A 24,336-nucleotide genomic window follows, 5' to 3' on the forward strand; every position below is an offset into this window, starting at 1 on the left:
CCGATGGTTCCGCGATCTGGTAGCGATGGCAGAGCAAAGCTCCACCCACCTGCCTGGGTGTCATTACTTCCTGGTTTTAACCAGCAACTAATGTGTTTTTTAGCTTCTGTGCATGCACAGAAGGTTTTGTGCATGCGTAGAAGGTCTGTGCGCGCATGTGATGCACACGCGCGAGCAAAGCTTCCGAACTGGTAAGGAAGGTAAGTAGATTTCACCCCTGGGCTGCATGCACCACCACCCCTGAGTTTCCTTTTCGCTGGTAGAGGGCTGCAGGAGGCTGTCGCGGTCGAAAACAGCTCGGGAGGGCCACGCATGCCCCCCCTCCCCCGAGCTCCATTTTCACCGGCAGAGGCACCATGGGCTGGTCCCTTGCTGTATCCAGGATGGCCCTGTGGGCCAGATCTAAGCACCCCTTGGGCTGGATCCGGCCCTGCCTTGAGTTTGACACCCCTGTGCTAAAGTAATGTAAAAGCGCTGCCTTCAATACTTCAATGAAATGGCAACCTCCTTAATATAAGCTATGTTATATTTGTTCACAGCACTCCCAGCAGCTGTATCGACACATGTATTTCACTTGCAAGGAAGACAATAACGGTCGTACTCACTATGAGGCTGTCTACAGTCTACTGGCACTCATCAGCATTGAACTGGCCAATGAAGAGGTGGTAGTGGACCTCATCCGGTTGGTTTTGGCCATACAGGTATGTGCGGGCTGACGAATCTTTCATCTCCCTAGCAGGAAGGATAGAAAGGAACTTCCAAGGAAGACAAGATTATATCTCAGGTGGCAAATCACAAACAGGTTTATAAGGGCTACTACTAAACTTAAATATGGAAGTCTGTAGAGATTCTCTGTCATCCAAGTCATGGTTGTCCCAAAGGTGCTTTTTTCAGGAGGCAAGTGGACCTCCTTGTTTTTTCTTTTGAAGTCGTTTCGCTTCTCATCCAAGAAGCTTCAGCTCAGACAGAATAGTGGGGAATAGAAGGATTTATATTCCTTGCTCATTTTAGCTATACAGTTTGGGATGAACACCCTTTGAATGGTGTGGGAGTAGGAATGGATTTCCAGAGGGAAAAAATTGCAGACTACAGGAACCAGGAGCACTACTCAGGTGATCCTGAGGACACAGACAAATCTCCAAGAAGCCTCAACAACTCTCTAAAAGGATGCAGATGACCATCTGTCTGCAAGGAATATAAATCCTTGCATTCTCACTATCCTGTCAGAGTTGAAGAAGCTTCTTGGATGAGAAGCAAAACGTCTTCAAAAGAAAAAATAAGGAAGTCCAGTTGCCTCCTGAAAAAGCACCTTTGGGTTAGATATGGAAGGTGACTCTGTTTTGGAGATACCTAGGAAATACTCTTATAAAATTTATTAGCAATAACTTAGAAGCCTGTCCTTTCACTAGCATTATTAAGTGGTGGTGCAGTGGTTAGAATGCAAACTAACTCTGCCCACTGCCAGGAGTTCGATCCTAACCAACTCAAGTTTGACTCGGTCTTCCATTTTCCGAGGTCATTAAATGAGGATCCAGATCGTTGGGGGCAATATGCTGATATTGTAAACCACTCAGAGAGTGCTATAAAGCACTGTGTAGTGGTATATAAGTGTAAGTGCTAGTGCTAATGCTAATAGCCTTAAAAAGCTGTTCCAGAATTTTTAAACAATGAAAAACTATTCCTATTCAAATGCTAACAGTGACACTGAGATCAGCAAAACAATTTATATTTCTTTTACAATTTGTTCCTGTTCCAGACTTTCCCTTAATTAAGCAAACGTGTACCTCACACACAGTAATGGGTACCCCTAGGTTTGTACAAGTAACATCTTTTTTGTGCAAGGCTTCCACTTTCTTTCCACCGGCAATTCAAGGTGTTAGTTAAAGCATACCACATGGCAATGGAATATGACCCAAGGCCAGGTTACCTGCAGGACCGCCTTTCTCTACCAGGTCAGATAGGGTAGGCGCATTTACTTGGCCCTTCCCCGAAATATTGCCATCTGATGGGAGCTAAGAAGTGTTCCTTTTCTGTGGCAGTCCCTGTGTCAGCATTCTGATGCTGCCATAAAAAGGAGGAGACGAGGCTTGACTTTTCACCTACTTATTTTCTCTGTAGATAATATCCCCTAGGAGATGGGATGGGAGGGAGGACATTCCTGTGGGGTGAGGTCAGAAGCTGGGGAGACTGACTTGGAAGATGGCCAATGAGAAGATGAGAATTGGGGAATGGAAAGGGAAGGGTTTGGGGGTCAGAGGGTTAATATCGGCTACGACGAAGTCGGGGCCAGATCTGTCGTACTCAATAAATGGAATATTTCAGCAAAGATTAATTGTTTGGGAGTGCAATTTATTTGAGATGACATCGAAACCTGATACCCTGCCCTATAGAACAGGGGTCTCCAACCTTGGCAAGTTTAAGACTTATGGACTTTAACTCCCAGAATTCCTCAGCCAGCTCTCCAAAGTTGGCTGAGGAATTCTTGGAGTTGAAGTCCACAAGTCTTAAACTTGCCAAGGTTGGAGACCCCTGTTCTATAGAACACTCTACCCCCTGAAGTTCAGCAGGCTTCGACCCTCCTAGCCTTCCATTAGGCTTTGAAGACTTGGCTTTTCTCCTAAGCACTGAGATAAGATTGGATGACTGCACATTAGAAGTTTGACTTGGTGCCGGGTTTTTGTTGTTTTTAATGTTTCAATGTGTTTAGATTTATAGTTTTAATATGGTTTTACATGTTGCTTTAACTTCTGATTGAGAGCCACCCAGAATTGATTAGAAGATGGGTGGCTATATAAATCTTTTAAATAAATAAATATTTAACTATCCCATATGCCACACACCCATATTTACTCTTCTTCACATTGTACTTGGACTCCATCTGGTTATTGGAGATTTACTTATTTAATGCAATTTAATACAATTTAGAGGCTGCCTGAATCTATATGACTCTGGCTGGCTTCTGTTTTTTAAAAGTAGGAAGAATTTAAAAAGAAACCAATCGCTAGCATCCAGTGTGGGAAGAGGTCAAGTATGCATGTTTTTTTTTACCCCAGCCCTTTTTGGATTCATCAGATTCCTTGAAGAAGCAATTTGCAAGAGTTTTTTGCATGTACTTTATATAAGGAGTTGGATCTGTTATATAATTTGTGCCAATTACTGTAAAATGCTCTTGAATGCTAACAATATATTGTAATTTGAACCACAAAGATAAAGCATGTGAATTTCAAAAAAGAAAAAGAAAATATTTAATAAATAAGGGTAGTTGGGGCAGTTTTGATCTGTTAAAATAAAGTTGATGAAGGCATTAATCTAATGCATGCTCAGATTCAATAATGATTGTACCCACAGAACTAGTGTCGAGTCCTACCGGAGCTCGCCATCAATGGAGGGTGTGGGAGGAAAAGGAGTGGAGATAAGCAGCCGCAGCGAACACACAAATAGTTCCTGGATAGCAGCATTCAGGGCGATGATTGATGACGTTGCTGGGCCTCTCCGATTCTGCTGCCCTCGCTGCTCTGGTGCTCGCAGCTGTTACTGTTAAGGGAGTGGGGGGTGCTTGATTGATAATCACCGGATGTATGTTTAAGGGGCTGAGTTTTTGTTAAATAGCACTGTGGTGTGATTACACCCAGCGCTGACTTTGAACCAAAACACCGACTTGTACTTTACTTTTGACTGCAAGCTTATCATTGCCAAAGTAAACCCTGATTCTCTGTGCGTTACTGGTGAGTATTTCCTATCGCAGTTCTGAACGAACGACAAGCCGAGAGAAAGTCATACTGTAATTCTTAAATTACAGTACAGCACTTAGGTTATGTGACAAGACAAAGACACCGTAATACCCAAACTAACACAAGTAAAAAGAAAGTTAGATTAAAAAAAATCATAGTTAGTTTGGAAAGCTATACCAAAACTATTCGGTTTATTATAGTGGAGAAAATGTTAGAACCAGTAATTTTAGGATTAGCATGGTTGGACAAGTGGGCTCCTACGATATGGTGGGAAGGGGGTTTTCGCAAACTTCGATTACCGTTGGGACCTCCCCCTACCAAGGAGGAAAAGGAGCCAGCAGGGGGAATAGAAGTAGAGAGCCCACCAGCAGACACGACGTATCCTAATGTGTATAAGGATCTCGCCAGAGTCTTTAGTGAGGAGGAATGTGAGACCCTGCCTCCTCACCGGCCTACGGATTGCAGTATTGAGTTAATACCCGGGGCGAAGCTACCCAAGCCCCGGATGTATTCAATGACACAACCCGAACTAAAAGAATTACGAAAATATATAGACAAGAACTTGGCCCGGGGTTTTATCACACCTAGTCGATCAAAGATGGCTGCCCCTGTCCTGTTTCGTGGGAAGAAAGATGGGGGTTTACGCTTATGCGTTGACTTCAGAGGTCTCAATGCGGTGTGTGTGGAGCCCCTCTATCCACTTCCTTTAATGAAGGACCTGTTAGCTGCCCTAGCCACCGGTCGTATCTTTACGAAACTCGACCTACGCGAAGCGTATTATAGGATACGGATCAAACCAGGGGATGAGTGGAAAACAACATTCAATTGTCCCTTGGGAAGCTATCAGTTCCAGGTCATGCCGTTCGGACTACAGGGCGCCCCTGCGGTGTTCATGCAGTTCATCAATGAAGTGCTGCATGAACATCTGTACAGGGGTGTCCTTGTATATTTGGATGACATCTTAATTTACACGCAAACTGAAGAGGAACATATATCTCTGGTCCGACAGATCTTAGACAAATTATTAGCTGCTAGGCTGTACGTGAAACTATCCAAATGTGAGTTTCACAAAAAGAGGATAGATTATCTAGGCTATAGAATATCAGAGAGCGGGGTAGAGATGGATCCCAGAAAAGTCCAGGCAGTGCTTGAATGGCAGGCCCCTAGAACCAGAAAGCAATTGCAGAGCTTTCTAGGCTTTGCAAACTTCTATCGGCAGTTCATTCCCAGATTTGCTGAAATAGCCCTACCACTAACGGATCTGTTACGGACCAAACCGGCCACGGCTAAACCAAAGCCGGGACAAGCGTTGACGTGGTCGTCAGCGTGTCAAATGGCTTTCAAGCAGTTAAAAACACTCTTTGCTCAAGAACCAGTACTCAAGCATCCAGACCCAACGCAGGCATTCGTAGTCCAGGCAGATGCTAGCGACGTGGCTGTAGGAGCAGTACTCCTACAAAGAACACAGCAGGGAGGGTTACAACCTTGTGCCTATACGTCTAAAAAGTTAACCACGACAGAGCGGGCATGGGCGATCTGGGAAAAAGAGGCATTCGCGGTCCGTTGGGCGTTGATGACATGGCGACATCTCTTGGAGGGGGCGTCTCATCCTTTTGAGGTATGGACGGACCATAAAAACTTAGAAGCCTTACAAACGCCCAGGCGACTATCTCCCAAACAGATAAGGTGGGCACAATATTTTCAGCGTTTCTCTTTCCGGTTGCGGTATGTTCCTGCTGGGAAAAACTTCCTGGCTGATGCGCTGTCCCGGATGCCACAGTATAATAGCAAGCGAGAGGAAGTGATAGAACCTCTAATTGCACCTTCCCAAATCCTATTAAGACTTACAGAAGTACATGGTCACTTACGTACCGAGTTTAAAACAGCTTTACAACAGGATCAATGGGTAATCCAAAACCCCTCTATGGTTAGCTATAATGATGGAATAGCGTGGAGGGAGAATAGAATATATGTTCCAGAACGTTTACGGAACGTAGTGTTATGCAGGTGCCATGATGCCAAGTCAGCAGGCCATTTTGGGTATTTAAAAACTCTACACCTTGTGAGGAGGCAATTCTGGTGGCCACGAATGCGTAAGGACATAGAAACATACGTAAAAGGTTGCACAACCTGTGCAACCGCCAAACCCTGGTCTGGACGACCGTTAGGACTATTACAGACAGTCGCGAATCCTAGCAGGCCTTGGGAAGAGATCGCTATGGATTTCATAGTCGATCTCCCCCCTAGCCATGGCCACACTGTAATTTGGACGGTGGTAGATCTGTTTTCGAAACAGGCCCACTTTGTGCCATGTAAAAGCATACCATCCGCGCGACAATTAACCGAACTCTTTTTACAACATATCTATCGTCTCCATGGAGCACCTAAGAGGATTATATCCGACCGCGGTGTTCAATTCACCTCTAAATTTTGGAGACGATTTGTCCGTTTAATTGGGTCCTCTCAAGGGTTAAGTTCAGCATTCCACCCGAGCACTAATGGGGCGGCTGAACGGGCCAATGCCATGGTCGAAAGATATATCAGATGCTACGTTTCTTACCAGCAGACGAATTGGTCAGGACTCCTACCTTTCGCCGAAGTGGCATATAACAACATACCTCACCGCAGTACTGGGTTCTCCCCTTTCCAAGTAATATATGGCCGAGAGTTTTCAGCCATTCCAGAGTTAGATCCCCCTATGACAGACGGTGACACGCCACGCGGTTGGGCCGATAAAATTAGTCATGTATGGCCAAGTGTAAAAACAGCATTACAAAAGGCAGCAGACGAGTACAAAAAATATGCAGACAAGAAAAGAGCTGATCCAAAACCATTCCGGATAGGAGACAAAGTATACTTATCGACAAAATACCTTAAACTCCGACTGCCCAGTAAAAAATTAGGACCTAAATATATAGGACCATTTCCCATAACACAAGTCATCAATCCCGTAACCGTAGCTCTTAAACTTCCCCCTCTGTTCAGTAGGATACATCCCGTATTCCATAGCAGTTTGGTGAAACCGGTGACGACAGAAAGGCCAGGTACCTCGACTACTCCACCGGGTCCCGTGCATACCAACCAATATGAGATAGATCGAATATTGGACTCCAGGGTTCGTAGGGGGATGTTACAATATCTTGTGCGGTGGAAAGGATATCCTATAACACAGGCCTCGTGGGTGGCAGCACCCGATGTTCACGCTGCCCGATTGATACAACGGTTCCATCGGAAATACCCAGACAAACCTAATACAGGATCGTAACAGTGACTAACATTTGTATGCTTTCTATTTATCGGTGAGCTCCCGGTAGGGGGGGCCGCCTGTCGAGTCCTACCGGAGCTCGCCATCAATGGAGGGTGTGGGAGGAAAAGGAGTGGAGATAAGCAGCCGCAGCGAACACACAAATAGTTCCTGGATAGCAGCATTCAGGGCGATGATTGATGACGTTGCTGGGCCTCTCCGATTCTGCTGTCCTCGCTGCTCTGGTGCTCGCAGCTGTTACTGTTAAGGGAGTGGGGGGTGCTTGATTGATAATCACCGGATGTATGTTTAAGGGGCTGAGTTTTTGTTAAATAGCACTGTGGTGTGATTACACCCAGCGCTGACTTTGAACCAAAACACCGACTTGTACTTTACTTTTGACTGCAAGCTTATCATTGCCAAAGTAAACCCTGATTCTCTGTGCGTTACTGGTGATTATTTCCTATCGCAGTTCTGAACGAACGACAAGCCGAGAACTAGACTTGTAGGGATCTCAACCATCTCTCTCTTCTGGGACTACACACCTCAGCTCCTTAGTGTTGTCATCACTTGTCTACTAGAAGATATCCTCGTGTGTGAGCTAGGGATCCAGAGTCCTTGTGCTTTACTGGAAAGTAAAAAAACCAAATGATATATTACAGACACTCCTTGTTTTGTGACCACAATTGTGACTGGCAGTATCATTAAGCAAAGCAGTTGCTACTTGAAACCATCACTGGGCTTATGACCTTACTTCAACTTTCCTTTGCTTTACAAACGTGCAAAGGTCATAAATGCAAGGACTGACTGGTCACAAAGTTACTTTTTCTTCACCATCATAACTATGAGCAGTCACTAAATGAGGACTATCTGTAATAAAAAGGAAATAGATTTTATAGCGCCACTCCTAGCCCCATATGTACCTGGGAAACACAGCCCCTTTGCTTTGAAAGAGAGATCAATCCCATCACAAGCACAAAATCCAAAAGTGGTTTCCAAATGAAAACAAAATTAGATATGTTCTTTTCTTCAAATAAAGCAATCGGTTTGACCATTTCTACTTTTTTTTCTTGCTGTGGAAAATAGTATATATTTCTTTTTGCGCTTACTAATCTTTATAGACTATCATCATTTATGTTGCCAAAATTCAATATACTCTTTCAAATTCTTAAACCTTAAAGGCAAAAAACTTTTTCTGATAAATTAATTTAAAAAATGATACCGAAAGAGAGATCAATCCAAATAATAAATAGAAACAGAATTAAATATAAATATGCACGTCATATGAAAAGTGATCTTATGCAATACTTCCATCTAATTTTTATCCATCCTTTCAAAGGTAACATTTTTTCTGAAACAGATTTTCCTCCATTCTTCTCGGACCCTCCAGGATTTAGGCCAGTTAATTCTGAGGCTATTCCCAACTACTCTCTTGGTTTTAAAAAAAGATATATTTTTTTCTTTCTCTCTGGTGGAATTTGCGTGATTGGCTTTATATACCTTCAGGCTCTGATGCCGATACAGATTCAGTGTTCAAGATGAGTGAATGTAGACTGAAACTCAGATGTGTCTGGCTGTCAGTGAACATGGAGGTTGGGGGAGCTTGCTTGTCCTTTCACTAACAAGGCTGCTGTCCTGTTGGCAGGAACTGGCCCTGGTGAACGAGGATAACCTGCCGTTGTACAGCCGCTGTGCCCTGTACGCCCTTGGAGCTGCCTACCTGAACCTGATCAGCCAGCTGACCACGGTGCCAGCCTTTTGCCAGCATATTCATGAGGTCTGCCACTTGTCCTTACCTTTGCTTATCTTTCCTTAACCTGTTGTTGTTTTTCTACCAGGAAACTTCCTTCAGCTTGGTCCAAATAGAGTGGATGACAATTCTACCCTGTTTTCCCGAAAATAAGACATCCCCTGATAATAACCCCAATCGGGCTTTTGAGCACATGTGCTAAAATAAGCCCCCCCCAAAAAATAAGCCCTCCCCGAAAATATTTAAACACATGCGTAGCCGGTCCCCGCCATTTCCTCTGTTTATGGTTAGGGAGACAGAGCTGGAAATCAGGTAAGACAGCAAGAGGATCCCAGTCTTGCTCCACATGCCCCAAAATAAGACCTCCCTGAAAATAAGACCAAGCGCTTATTTCAGGGTTCAAAAAAATATAAGACAGGGTCTTATTTTCAGGGAAACACGGTAGGAGTTACAGTCCAAAACATTTGGAGCACACAGAATCATAAGAATATGAAGTCCCTGCACTCCATACTCTGTAAAAACCAGCGGGATTTTTAGGGAACCCTCAAACACGACTTTCCCTGTTGTGATGCCCAGCCATGTTAGATGAATTACCTACAGCCTCAAAGTACTCACATGTATGAGACATTTCTGAACTAAACCCATCCAGCCAAAGCCTCGCTGGACATTTCCTGAAAAGTGTGATTGTCTTTTTTCTGTATCTCTTCTTAATATATTATGATGCAGAATCATCACACTAAGTGGTTTCCTGCCATTGCATTGCATCATTGCCTGTCTCATATGTAAGAAAGAGATTCTGAAGCACCAACTTTTATCAACTTTCAGCTAAATGTGATTAAGGACTGTGTGTACAGGTGGTTTTTATCAACAACTGCATATTGGAAATTGTTACTGGGCTCCCAGATTTGATATACTGAGAACTCAATTTGCTAACCCAGTAGTACTAAACAAGAGATTCCTGAATAGCAGTGCTGTCCTGACTCTAATTCATTCTGTGCATCTCTTAGCAATGATGGCATCCAGTAGTATTTAGACAAACATTAGAAACTAATGTTGATGACATCACAATCAGTTGTACCTGTGGTTATGTCACAATACCTGCTCATACTGTACTTACCATGGCCATAGCTCTGAGCAACCCAGAGCAAGGGAGCTTATTAGGGCTGCCAGGCAGAGCATCCAAAGATAATACTGATAACTGATTAGATAAAATCTGATATTTTATTTACAGTGGGAACTGACCACACCAAGTTGGTAAGAAAAAGTCTTGCATTTTTCTTCTCTCCAGGTTATAGAAATGAGGAAAAAGGAGGCTCCCTACTTACTCCCTGAAGGTGTCTTTGTAGAGAAACCCAGGTATGAGAGCCGTTGTTAGTTCAAAACATGTTGATTATATCCCTACTATAATTTAGATTAGTGCTTTTCAACCTCAGCAATTTTAAGATGTATGGGCTTCAGCTTCCATAATTGACTTGCTGGCTGGAGGAATTCTGAGAGTGGGTCTGCACCACATTGATAATATTGAGAAACCTTAGTTTAGACAATGATGCTTTGAACAAGTGGGCTTTTCAACCCGCTTAATTATCCCATCATTTGCCTTCAGCTCTGTTTTTCACATGTGTCCTTCCTTCCCTGGAGACCAATTGCTGGGTAATATGGGTACCTGGGGAGTCATTGGGACAGTCATGTATTGTTTCTCTTGTTTTGACCCAAAGGTTGTCACGGAACCTGGATCACCTTGGCCCCGAGATTCTCTTCCGGCAGAGCAAGATCAGTGAAGTGCTGGGAGGGAGTGGCTACAATTCAGATAGGCTCAGCACACCTTACATCCCTCAGCTGACAGGTATGAGGGCAACGGGTCATATATTTTCTCTACTCAAGAATTTTATCATTATTTTTAGAATCAATTTCTGTTGTGTTTTGACTTAAAAGTATTCCAAAGAGCCAAACTGTTGATGGTTGATTCTTCCTTGTGGTCTTTGTGTTTCATACAGCTGGGCTTTGCACTCAAACACAGCTTTGTGTTTCATTTATCCCTCTCGACTTTAATGTACTTGCTGAAGGAATAGCCTTCTGCTATCTCCAAATCTAGGAGGCCCTAGCATCTTCAGCTACTTGGTCTTGATAGGATTGAATCAGAGACAGTTCCTTTCCAGCCAGGCCCACATAACCTCTAAACATTAGAATAGAACCTCAACAGCCTCATTTGGACAGCCTAACACTGGCACATATAATTAATGAAATCTCAAACTGGCATATATCATTTCACCCAGCCATTCCCTGTACATATTGAATAAAAGGTGGGAAAGAATTGCCCTGCGGTAATCTGCAAAGGAGGGACTCAGGGAGTGGCCTTTTTCCACCCCCACCCCCAACTGTGTGAAGCACAGAGAAACACAACAATGAAAATTGCTTTCTGTAATTCCGGTTCTTCAAGAATAAGAACCAGAGTTCTTATAATGAGCTGCGGTGGCACAGTGGTTAAAATGAAGTAGTGCAGGCTACTTCTGCTGCCTGCCGGCTGCCTGCACTTTAACAGTTCAAATCTCACTAGACTCAAGGTTGACTCAGCCTTCCATCCTTCCAAGGTCAGTAAAATGAGGACCCAGATTGTTGCGGGCAATATGCTGACTCTATAAACCCCTTAGAGAGAGCTGTAAAGCACTGTGAAGCGGTATATAAGTCTGCTATAATAACAGAATAAAAAAAATGGAAGGGACCTTGGAGATCTTCAAGCCTTCTAGATTTCTAGACTAGTCTCCAGGTTGTAGAAGTCATCTGTGTGTTTACACAGCCCACTCTATCAACCACGGCTTCTTGATGGAAAATTAGCAAGCTGAATTTAATTCCTTGCATTTGTCCAGCATCTGAAGAGAGGACGAGAGGCTATTTAGTTAGTACAATGAAATGAAGATTGTCTTTTCCTGCTTAAGACTTAGAAGCATTCCAGAAAATGCTTTTTGAAGGCACAGAATTCAATTATGCGGCCTACTTGAAAAACTGCAGTTAAGAAAAACAAACTCTACTCCTTCTATATGTAATAGAGCACTTCAGGACTAGCAAAAACCAGAAATAAACCTATGCAGACCAGCAATTTTGGATAAATTATGCGATGTGTTCATTTTGCTTCATCCAGCGTTATTTATTGTGCAGGATTTGAGTTGCACAGCAACATTGCTTTATTTTTAACTCTTACATTTACAGGGTACCCATTGCCATTCTTTCTTACCCATATTTAACTGAACATTTGCAATTTTCCTCTTATAGTTTTCTAAACTCTGTGGGTCTCTCACCCAAACAGAAAAAAAAAAAAGTGAAACAAAGTTGTATGGTCCATCAGCCTCAAGAACTATGTGTTGTTGCTTTAGAGTGTGATATTTATCTTACTGGGAGGGGCACAGATCTGAGAATAGGCAAGGATTGGAAAGTCATTGTCCCTTTGGATTCATCCAGCACATACTAGTTTAGAAGCAACGTTCATGGCTGCTTTGCACAGTCACACCTGTTCTTATGTAAACATTGGTTCAGATTTGGAGGGAAATATCCTCAAGGGTTTGTAATTTTGCCAACAGATAAGCCATTCTGAAAGCAAGGTATGCTGGAAAACTTCAAGGAAAATTGAGGACTTTATAATCATAACTAATTCCCTAAAGCAAAGCACTTGCCTTGGCTTTAAAATTAGTTATTATTATTATTACAAAACCATGGCACCTTTCATGGTCACAAGTTATCCTATCTTTCAGGAGTGTTCTGTGCTTGTAAACTTCCTGATTGCTTTTGCTTAAAACAGTCCTCTGAGTGGTCTCGGTGATACAACGAACATGTCACAGTATTTTTGAATTAAAGGATTACAAGTAAAAGGGCTAGGAAATAAAAGCAAGATCTCTTTGTCATGGAAATGCATGTGCAATGCCACAATTTAAATGTTAGCAGCCCCTTCACTATAACTATTTTGGCTGCCATTGTAGCCAAGAATCTCAAAGATAGCAGACCCAGGAAGCTGGACTAAGAGGAATCAGTATGCGACTCCTTGATTGGATTCACGCAACATGCCAAACTAAACAAAAATTGGATTAGTTAATGATTCAGTCTATTGAGGGAACTCATTATCTTAGTATTTTATGTGAAATGGGCTATGGTGTTGAGTTGTAAAATGGTTTGTGCTATTGCATAATAGATGTTCAAAAGAAACACACCAATTGTGTTTTGTTAACTCATATTAAGAGTTTAGCATGTTGTGGAAATCCAGTCTCTCTAAGGCAGGATGTGTTTATTTATCGATCACTGTCACAGGACTATTTGAGGAAACCAGGGCCAAATAATTCCTCTCGCATTATCATTCCCTACAAAATGCTAGACACATAACCTTTCCAGCTGGGAAAGAAAATGATTTTATCTCCCTTTCTCCTTTTAGATGAAGACAGGCTGTCTAAGAGGAGGAGTATTGGAGAGACCATCTCTCTACAAGTTGAAGTGGAATCCAGAAATAGCCCTGAGAAAGAAGAGGTATGCCATTCTCAATGTTCCCTTTTTTGGCTAGGCTCAGCAAACATAAATTGAATGAGAAATGGATGGTTGGGAACTTATTACCAGCCCTGTGAGGTTCTCTTTGCTTTATTCTGAACTTCTCTTCCCAACATCATACTTTTTGAGATGCTATTTTATTTTATATCTATCATGGAGCAGTATTTTAAAGACCTAATGATATTATGTACTGGTTTATTGGATTCATTTGTCCAAACAATAAGAAATGGAGGGCTTTAAAATGGATAATCTGTAATAGGACCTTGATTGGGAAACGGTTTACTTCATCCCATATGTTTGTTCATTGGTTAGTTCTGTTGTGTTCCAGACTACATTATGTTGAATTAGATTTCCAAGTTCAAATTTTTAAGGCAATATGAATTGCATCCCAGGTACCAAAGGAACATGGACGGTAAATCCCTATTTATTATCTTTGGAAATTCTGGAGAATACAGGATGATTACAAGAGGGACTAATGTTCCTAATTTTAGCAGGAGAGCAACCTGGGAAAACTCTAAAACAGATCATAACCTATAAGAGATTAAGTGTGTAAGGATCTTGAAAAAGGTACAGTGTTTACAAGAAATTAACCTGAATATGCACTGCTTATAACAATAAGCAATGTCAATTATCTTTTTTGTAAAGTAATATTCATAGTGAGAACACTATGAACATAATACAGTATAGCTTGAGTTCATTTCTTTGCTCAAACATTGCATTGCTCAACAGGGGTTGCACTACTCTTGCAGTATTCTTCAACAGTTTCGTTAATAACTTGCTTAGTTTGTAGATTAGTGAAAACTTGGTGGAATGCCTGATATTTCAGATGACAAAAACAACATTCAAAATTATTTCAAAAGGCTAAGGAAGAGAACTGAATAAAATTTAATAGATAAAAATCCAGAATTTTTCACTTCCTTAAGTGAAGAATGCACTCAAACTCAAATGCACAGGGGTAGATTCAGGTTATGCCCATGAACATTCTAAGAGGTTGCACAAATGTCAAAATGAGCATTACAGTGTATCATGACGCCCTCCGTGCCTTTTGTATATATGTCATATTACTGCACATTCATAAAGGCAGATCTTACCTTGTAACATCACAACACTTGTTTTGTCGATGAAACTATTGAATTTTCCATAAATCTAGTATGGTAATATTATATGGTAAAAGGATCTGGATATTAAGTTGACCACAAGTTGAATTTGAATCAGCACTGTGATATGTCTGTTGAAAAAGCTTTTGAAACAGCAGTGTGATGTGCTGTTGAATTAGACATCATTAACAACAGTGTCCTTTTTAAATCATAGGAAGATAGTTCCGTTGTATTCTGCATTATTTTAACCCAATGTTGAGTACCCTTCCCCTTTCTGAATAACATGTTTAAGAAATATTCAGAAAAAACTAGTACAATTACAGAGGAAGTAGTAAGGAATAACAGAATCATAGTAGTGGAATGGGCCTTGAAAGTCTTCTAGTCCAACCCTGAGCTCAAGCAGGAAACGCTATACCATTTCAGACAAATGGTGTCCAATCTCTTCTTTAAAACCTCCAGTGTTGGAGCATCCACAACTTCTGGAGGCAAGTTATTCTACTGATTAATTGTCAGGAAATTTCTCCATAGTTGTAGGTTGGTTCTCTCCTTGATTAAGTTCCATCCATTGTTTCTTGTTCTGCCTTTGGAAACTAGTTGACCCCCTCTTCGTTGTGGCAGCCCCTTCAACCACTGCTATCATATCACTCCTAGTCCTTCTTTTCATTAAATTAGACATACCCAGTTCCTGCAACCATTCTTCATATGTTGTAGTCTCCAGTGCCCTGATTATCTTTGTGGGTGATTAATCCAGAATAATCAGAGTCCAGGAAATGCTTTCAATGAGGTGCTGACGAAAATGTTTATATCTATCCTTGAGAAAAATGACAATGGGAAGATGCACTAACATTGTTCAACTATGATTATCACGCTAAAAGCCAAGACCGTTCTCTATTATCCCAGAATGCAGAATATGGAATAAATGTTTTAATTTAGAGAAAGATAGATTCCAGTTGAATATTAGGGGAAAATCCTGGTGGTAGAAGGAATTCATCAGTGGAATCAGTTCTCCAAAGAGATGGTGAGCGCCAGTTTGTTGAATGTGTTCATACAGAAACTGAATATCCTGTTGTGGATGTTTTAATTAGGATTCTTGCACAGATAACAAATTGGGCTGAATGGTCTAAATGGCTTTTCAATTCTGTTGAGTTGATGGAAAGTTAATCTAAGTGAAAATCTGTATAAGTAGCAATAAATCAGGAGTCTGGCAGCACCTTTTCTGATTCACAGATTTTAATAAACGGCATAAGCTTTTATGAGTTGCAACTCACTTCATCAGATGCATAGAGATGCTGCCACATTGCTTCTGAATTTTTGGTAGGTCAAGGATAAGAACTTTTAATTCAAGATAACGCCCCCCCCCCTTCCTTCAAACTGGTCAGAAGCCCACTCTGGGTAATTATGAAATGCCAAATGTTTTTTATTCTGGCATGTAAAAATGAAGCTTATGTACTTTCACATTGTTGCTCTTGTGCTTCTCTGTCTGTTTTTGTTCTGAATCTGTCATACTTGTATGTTCTTAGCTGTAAAACAATTCATAGAAGTATGAGACTAAATCTTTTAAAACAAATGCTTTTCATTAATTAAACAAACTCCACAGTACAATTTAAGAAAAGAAAATAATGGACTGCTTATCAAATCCTAACCAAATGTATGAAGATGGATTCCCTAATACAGGGTCCTCAAACTTGACAGCTTTAAGACTTGTGGACTTCAACTCCCAGAATTCTCCACCACCAATTCTGCCACTTGCCCAAAATTCTCCTCCTTGCTGCCTGACAAACTTCTAGGTGGCCCAAGGCATAGCTGACTGGAGAATTCTGGGAGTTGAAGTCCACAAGTCTTAAAGCTGCCAAGTTTGAAGACCTCTGCCCTAATAAGATAGTTAAGTGTCTCCAATGCCTTGGGCCACCTAGAAGTTTGGCATGCGGCAAGGAGAGTTTTGGGCAAGTGGCAGAATTGTTTAGAAGAGAGGTTTAGTTAGAGGGGTACAAAACAGACAAGAATATGGAAAAGGGGATTTATCATTTGTTTATATTCTTAGGGTAATAAACAGATGATTCATTTGATGAGGTAGTTCTATTTTTCTTGATAAAGTTTCTTGATGACTACTATTCCTTTAAAGTAGGATTTCTTTCTAAACCTCTATTAGATTTTAACATATCTAATTTCTAACATACTCTTTCTCTACCCTTGTCTGTTGTGTTCTTCCCATCAATCCCCCAAAGAGAGCACCAGCTGAAGAGATCACTTATGAAACCCTCAAGAAAGCAATTGGTAAGTCTCTTCATAGCAGTCTCTGCATACTATTTCCGCTAAAACTAGATTGACTGAGGGGGGGGGGATTTTGAAAATCTCTGATCTAATTAACTCCTTCCATCCTTCTCCTATTCTATATAGCAGTGATGGCTAACCTTTTTGCCATTGCATGCCAAAAGTGGGGGGAGCGCGGGGGGTTTGTGCGCGTGTGTGCCCACACCCATAATTCAATGCGCCCTGTCCCCCCGCACATGTGTGACCCCCCCCTGCGCTCCCCCCGCTTTTGGCACAGTGGGCCCGATAGGCCCGTTTTTCGCCCTCTCCCAGGCTCTAGAGGCTTTCTAGGAGTCTGGGGAGGGTGAAAACTGCCTTCCCCATCCCCCCCAAAGGCCCTCGGGAGGCTGGAAACAGCCTGTTTCTTGATTTCCAGTCAGCCCGGAAGGGCCGAAAATCAGGTGGCCGGTGCGCGCATGCGTGCTGGAGCTGAGCTAGGACAACACTCGCGTGCCCACAGATACGGCTCCGCGTGCCACCTGTGGCACCCGTGCCATAGGTTCGCCATCATGGCTATATAGGCATCCCAGAATAACAGCACAGCAATTAGAACCAGCTGGAGGAAACTTTAAAAATTAAGACAAATTCTGCTTTCAGCTTAAGCCAGGAAGCTGAACTCAAGTTTAAATGGGCAGGATTTTAATCCTACTCCTCCCCAATCATCAATTTCTCTTGCTTTCTTGGTAGTCGACAGCGTCGCTGTAGAGGAACAAGAGAGGGAAAGGAGACGGCAGGTGGTTGAAAAATTCCAGAAAGCTCCTTTTGAAGAAATTGCAGCACATTGTGGGGCCCGAGTAAGTATCAGGTTTTCCTATTGTGTCCCCTCTCTGCTGCTCTGCCTGCCTATATTGTTTCCCTGGGTGTATACTGAGGAACAATCCTCATACGGAGGATAGCATATCTTGAAAGAAGTAGGAGGTTGAATAATGAAATCATACCACATGTCACTAGAAGAGAAGTGTGTTTTATCTGTGCTGTAACTTATCCCTGATGCTTCTTTATGTGTTGATTCAGTTTGATAAAAGTTAAATAAGATAATTTTTCTTAGTTTGCTTGCTCAGGCAGATCAGTAACAATGTTTTACAGGTTGTAGAATGCCCCAAAGTGAAACATCATCACGTTTCCTCAATTATGATGTCACCTCTGTCTCATTGTAGTCCACTGCTAAGACAAGCTAAAATAGTTTTAGGTGTTCCAGAATGGAAATGGTGTTTTTTTTGTTAGGTCAGCACAGACAATCTATGCAAACAATGTAGGGCAGTGTTGGCGAACCTTTTTGGCACCAAGTGCCGAAATGGGGAGTGTGCACACACAAGCCCAGATGCTGGAAACAGGAAGAGCAGCTGGTTTCTGGTGCGTACATGTGTACTGGCCACCTGGTCTTCTGGTTTCTGGTGCGCCTGCGTGCACGAAGACCAGCTGGCTGGTGCACATGCGCACGCTGGAAACCGGAAGAGTGTCAATGAAGCGCCTCCCCCAGTCCACCACCGAGAACAAACCGGCACAGCACCCCCCTCCCGCCACTTCTGCCAAGGGAGTGCGATCGCTTCCTGGCTGGCACATCTCTTACCCCGGCGCCAGACAAACCTCCCTCACAAAACAGGCACATAAAAAGGATAAAAAAGAAATCCTTTCAGTCCAGTTTCACTACCGTTTCCACAGATAAAAGAGGTGCCTTCTTCTGGAACTTCTTTTCAACTTCACAGTCTTATAGCTCTGCTCCCACCCCACTAGTGATCACATCCGGCTTAGTTTCCCACAGAGCAGACAAAGACATTAAGTCGGCTCAGGCGAAAACAGCACGATCCTGAGCCACAGGCTGGATGTGACCAAACACCCACCCATCATCTCAGCCAGATGCACAGCAGGGATAGCTAGGAGGCAGGCGCACGCCTCCCGTTGCTGAGCCATCAAAGGCTTGGTCGGAACCAGGAATAGGATCTTGCTGCCAGGGAACAACCGGTAGAAATTGTACATGACCATGGCAGCTACTAGTGTTTTGCCCAGCCCAGTCAGCAGGCAGAGCAGCCTGTTAGCCAGGAGCACTTCCCATGATGCTCAAACCTGGTAGGCACGCTCCTCCACGCAGCTGCCGGTTGGGAACATCCAAAGAGCACCTGGCACACCGCCGATGAATCCCGGAGCACCTGATAAAGAGGGCTAGGTCAGCGAATCTGCTGCCTCACCTTCTATGGCTGTAGCCAACAGTGCCACCTCTTCTTCCTCCTCTTCCACCACCGGCACATGAGTCGGCTGCACTCCCCATGTTTGGAAGAGCATGGCCTGCCGGCTTCTGCCTTTCATTTCAGCAGCAACTGCGTAAGTCCTCCCGCAACTCCTCTAAATAAATAGTGGTGCCATCTTGACAGGTGCCAAAAAACTCTCCAGCTTCAAGGAGGGCTCTGATTAGCTGAGCCCAAGAAGGCGGATCAGTCACGTGCTACATTCTTTTGCCTTTTTTTCCCCACAAACAAAGGCAAATAAACGCGTCCCAAGATAATGCTGCAGGATCCAGCCCACACCCAGAACAAACCAGCGCAGCCCCCCCCTCACTTCTGCCAAGGGAGTGCAACCGCTTCCTGGCCACAGGGCAGCGGCAGGAGCAGCGGGTGGGGCAGCCAGCCGGGGGCGAGGGGCGGTGACGGTGGCAGTTCTCACATTGCCACTTCTGGACAGAATCCTGGAGGAGGAGCTGCCATCAGGGAGGCAAGCTGCCCCAGGAGGACCGAAGGAGAGTGCAGCTCCTCCTGCATGGAGATGCTGCTGAAGGCCCGGCTCACCAGTGGGGGAGTGGCTGCGGGGTCCGGCCGGTCGCTCCTGCCCCTTGCTCTGCAGCTTCTGCTACTGCTGCTGCTCTTCTGGGGTGCCACGGGCTGGAGGGCTGCAGCTGTGCAAGAAGTCCGCTCTGATGGGGAGGGAGGGAAGCCCTGGCCCGCCCATCCTGGCTGATAGCTCTGCTCCCCTAGGAAGCAACCGCTAGGATCCTCTCTCTACATCTTTGGGCATGCAAGCTGTCGCCTCTTGCTCTTCCAGGTTCCGGTGCGCGCATGCACACCAGCCATCTGGTCCGCATACATATGCGCACTAGAAACCGGAAGATCATCTTCCTAGCGCATGCATGCTTACCAGGCAGCTGCTCTTCCAGTTTCCAGCGTTCCCACGTGCGAGAAGACCAGCTGGCTGGCTCACCGGAACCTGGAAAAGCAACGGGCGATGGCTCCACATGCCCAGAGAGATGGTTCTGCGTGCCACTTCCCGGCATCCATGTCATAGGTTCGCCATCATGGATGTAGGGCATATGGAAGAAGCAGCTTGAAATGAAGCAATTTTGCATCAGCATTCTATGATATTATTAAAAGAGTATTTCCCCCTTATTTTTCCTGTTGGATACTGTCCAAGGATAACCTCATGCTGTATGATAATCTGTTTTGGGGGCACACAGTCACAAGTATCTGCTCAAATATTGGAGCAGGTAGAAAAGATGTCTGCATAAAATTTGTTTCCTCCAGATTTGAACCCTAATCTTCTACAGCAATAAGGCCAGTGGGGTGCTTTCTGAAAGTTCTAACCCTGGACAAGTTAAAGAAAGCAACTTGTAGAATTCCTCAAGCTACTGAATCTTGTTTTGAAACACATTTGCAGAGTTCTTTTGAAGGTCAATAAAATGCTCTTGTTTAGAAGGAGCTTATGTAAGTCCTGACAAGTGCTTCAGAACACACCAGTAATCTACAAAGTCAGATATCTAGTCACTCCTACAATCCAGGCCAATATGTCTATGAAGTATAGTGCCAAGTGATGTCTATGTGTGTACCCAGAGCAGTGTGAATTGGCCAATAGGTACTGAGCAAATTCCAGCTTCTGATCAAGTCAGCTGCATTGTTGATAAGTGTGCTAGATTTTGTCTAGGGCAGCAGTCACCAACTGGTGGTCCATGGACCACTGGTGGTCTGTGAGAAAATTTTGGTGGTCCACAGAAAATTTATATGCATTTTTTTATATTGCACTAAATCAGAGGTCCTCAAACTATGGCCCCTGGGCCGGATACATGCAATGAACATGTTGCTGCAGAGAGTCTCCCCCTTTGGGGTCTTTTTGTGTGGATTGGCGGGGGGCAGAAATTCCAACTTGGGGTCTGCTTCAGCCTCCTGGTGCAGGACTTTGGGCAAAGGCAGGAGGGAAGTGCCGCTGGTGGCAAGGAGCCAGAGGGCCTTGTTCCAGTGGGACTGCATCATGACCTGGAACTGGCTGACCATCTCAGCCTGCTGAGCCTCCAAGCGCCGGTACCTGGCTTTGCACTCCCGCAGGTCTTCCCTCAACTTAGAAAGTCTATGCTTGTAGTCCTCAGTGAGGTGCTTCTGCTGAACCTCCTTCTCAGTCAGATCCAATTTGAACTGAGCCAGCTGTTTTGTCAACTCTTTCTCGTGGTGGCTGCTTAGCTCCAACAATTGCTTTCTGTTGGGGCCCTAAGAAGACCAGGCGGGCAGGCAAGGAGGGGCTGGGAGGGGAGGGGCGAGTAGAGGCCGGCGAGGCGCCTCTCAACGTGAGTGACATCGAGTTGACCACACCCACCCAGTCACATGACCATCTAGCCACGCCCACCCAGCCGGTCATTAGGCAGATCATATTAGTGGTCCATGGGATTTAAAATTATGAATTTAGTGGTCCCTGAAGTCCAAAAGGTTGGGGACCCCTGGTCTAGGGAGACAAAAGAAGTCAGGAAAATGAAGTCATAATGAGCAGGGAATTTGTCAAACACCACTGTTAGAATAGGGGAGTACCATAGTTCAGTGTTATCTCATTTGCATTGATTATGTAGAACAACTAATCTGTAATCCCTGGCTGTGCAGCATTTCTTTCTACAGGTCATTGAAGTGGGTGGGGGTGAAATGCTACCGGTTCGCTCCAGTTCAGGTGAACCAGTAGTAAAAAAAAAAGCTACCGGTTCGGGCGAAATGGTAGTTTTAAAAAGCTGTTGGTTCCTCTGAACTGGTATTTCCGATGATCAGCTGTGCAGCAGGAAAAGCAGGAAATCCTGCTTTCTAGCAAAGCTAAATTGCGCCACAGCTTATTTCCCCCACCCCCCACTGTTCTACATACCTTCCCAAACCTCCTTTCCGAGGTTTGGGAAGGTAAACCTGCATGCGCAGGCAGAGAACTGGTAGCAAATCAATTCGGATTTCACCACTGGGGGCTGGGGGGGGATGTCAGGAAGACCTTATGATGGCCAAGAACCACACATCATTTTGAGGAAATGAAGAAGCACTAAGCAGATGATTGTCGTAAAAGTTGCTTGTGGGCCTGTGTTGAGAGAACAAAGGGGAGAAAACTATCTTGCTATCTGGCATCCAAAAGAGCTGCTGCCTTTCCAGATAGATTCTTAACCAGAGACATTAAATGTCTGATCTGGTGTTAGCAACTTCCTCTGTTCATCAAATTAGTGTTAAGGTCAAAATGTTGATTAAATAAACATTTTATTCTTCATGGGATCTGAAGCGATCAGCTCAGGCAAGATTTTGAGCTGCAGTTCTCAGGCATGTTTGTGGAGATCACTTTTTCGATATTCAAACTGGAAGGTATATGAGTATCGTTTAACTTGCAACTTTTTTAATTGCCCACGTTGTCGATCATAACAATGGATTGTTATTCTGGTGCCATAAATGACCACTATCCCAAAAGTTAAAATGCCTAAGATGAATAAAATAAAAGATTTTTCCAAAATGTTCCTGCTTACTCTGAAATAAGATACCACCAGTGCCACTGGAATTGCAGAGCTGCTTGTGAAAAGGGATCCACTCTAGGTTGGGAGAGGGGGGAATTGTAGTAAATTTAATTTAAAGGATTTTGTTATAGAGCCATAAAAAAATAAGTAGAACTTGATGCAAACTCTTATGAAAAAAAATCCTTTGTTTTTTTCCACTTAGCAGTACTTAAAATCAATGTGATATTCTTATTGCAGGCAACTCTACTACAGAGCAAGCTCAACCAGATTTTTGAGATCACAATACGGTAAGGGAAGATGACATAACTTTCTCCTTAGGGATATCCAGGTAGCAGATTGCTAGGAGAAAAAGCAATGAATAGTTCATCAAAACAGCAAGATTGGCAATAAAGGACCTGAATAGATGTGAAGTAAGGAAGGATGCTTTAGATCCTCTGTAGGAATCCTCTTGAACCAATTGGCTTCTTCCTAAAGAACACTTGCCTTTTATGGGATCCTACAGCAACTAGTTTGCTCAAGGAAAATCTCTATTTATTTTTGCTCTTTGTAGCATCTAGTAGCAATGAGTTCCACCAAGTACTCGAGCTTCTGCAATAAGCATTGCAGAAGCATTACCCAAAGGTTTTTTCATTGTAGAGATCACAGCTCCAAGAAGCCAACTTTTCAGACTTTTCCCTTGACCAACATGTTGGTATGATATGATTCATAATCCATATGGAATGGGGAGATAGGAAAGCTTTCCTCTTTCCTCAAATAATGATTTACTGCTCATTTACTGCTTCTTGCTCTTCCTTCCCAGTTGGCGGAACAAAGTTTCCCACCTCATGCTGTAGTTTAGTTTTTGGGGCAGTTGCTATTTTTTTTTTCTCGAGCTCTTAGATGTCTTGTGCCTTCCTGTCCCTACACACTTGTTCTCCTGTCTTCCTGTCCCCTTGCATTGCAGACCCCCTCCCAGTCCCTCTGGAACCATCACAGCTGCTTATGGCCAGCCTCAGAACCACTCCATCCCGGTGTATGAGATGAAGTTCCCGGATCTGTGTGTCTACTGAGAGCCAGACTGCATGCCAAGACGAAGCTGAGCAACAAATCCTCCTGGGCCATGCTGAATGCTATCATGCCGCCTTTGTGAGCCGCAAGGAGCTCCTGGGGCCAGGGAGCAACCACTCAACATCCCTTTCAAGCAAGAGGGTTGGACACTTCCCTTAGAATCCACTCACTTGTACTTGGTTTCTCTCCCTTCTTCGTGCTCAACCCGTGTTCAGTCATGGCAAAAGCCACAAAGTGCATCCCCCAGAGCCTTTTATAGACTGTGGGAAAAGGTGGCAATTTCTTTTGCTTCCTTTTTCTAGAAGCTGTTTTAATAGTGTTGAAGAATTGAATGTTTCCTCTCTCTGGTAAAAGCGTGTATTGATAATCCATTACATAAAATGAATTTATTCTCTGTGGGTCTGTCTCATTTATGTGTGTGCTTCCTTGTTCAGACTAATTCTCCTGGATTTTTTTCCTCTCCTCTCCTCTCCTCATAACTGAAATTTTACTCTTCATTTCAAATTTTGTAATGAAAGTAAGGGCAATTTTTGGTGCCCAGGTGTGTACTTAATCTTTTGGAGAACATGATGGTACAAGCCCATGCCACATAGGTAGACATGCAGATGTATACTTTTAGCAATATTAAGAGTACTTAGTGCTCTTCTTCCATTAACATGTGTCAAACCTCATGATGGCAGGAAGGGTTTTTAGCAAGGTGGGGGAGAGGTTTAAATAAACCCAGATGGCAGCTACAATACATGCGCTGCTCCTTTTCTTAAACCCATCATCCTTTTTACAGGTGATACTTCACCTGCACTGTTGCAGGCTCCATCCTGACTATTGGTTGAAGTCCCACATGCTATTAAATAGGGGGGGAAGCATGATTGAGGGCTTGCATACAATCCTGGGACCTCAAGTTGCCCTTTTCTAAT

General features: G+C 43.6%; 1 protein-coding gene and 1 long non-coding RNA gene across 9 annotated transcripts in view; one reads left to right on the forward strand and one right to left on the reverse strand.

Moving 5' to 3' along the window:
- Positions 1-23,820, forward strand: part of EFR3B (EFR3 homolog B) — a 140,301-nt gene extending 116,481 nt beyond the window's left edge. For all 8 annotated transcript variants that reach the window (XM_060693109.2, XM_060693110.2, XM_087883348.1 and 5 more), the window contains exons 15-23: positions 540-701; positions 8,621-8,752; positions 10,014-10,081; positions 10,441-10,568; positions 13,140-13,231; positions 16,572-16,620; positions 17,344-17,450; positions 22,613-22,662; positions 23,319-23,820. In XM_060693109.2, the coding sequence (XP_060549092.2) occupies positions 540-701; positions 8,621-8,752; positions 10,014-10,081; positions 10,441-10,568; positions 13,140-13,231; positions 16,572-16,620; positions 17,344-17,450; positions 22,613-22,662; positions 23,319-23,424 (894 nt within the window). In that variant the 3' untranslated portion in view covers positions 23,425-23,820. The remainder of the gene's footprint in view (positions 1-539; positions 702-8,620; positions 8,753-10,013; positions 10,082-10,440; positions 10,569-13,139; positions 13,232-16,571; positions 16,621-17,343; positions 17,451-22,612; positions 22,663-23,318) is intronic.
- Positions 669-9,441, reverse strand: LOC117667672 (uncharacterized). Its single transcript, XR_004592099.2, has 3 exons — positions 9,341-9,441; positions 7,521-7,603; positions 669-755 (listed from the first exon to the last, which is right to left on the reverse strand). It is a non-coding gene; the product is annotated as an uncharacterized LOC117667672 (long non-coding RNA).
- Positions 23,821-24,336: the final 516 nt, after the last annotated feature.

The sequence above is a fragment of the Pantherophis guttatus genome, chromosome 1 (assembly GCF_059756535.1).
Source record: "Pantherophis guttatus breed Tessera chromosome 1, ASM5975653v1, whole genome shotgun sequence".
NCBI lineage: Eukaryota > Metazoa > Chordata > Lepidosauria > Squamata > Colubridae > Pantherophis > Pantherophis guttatus.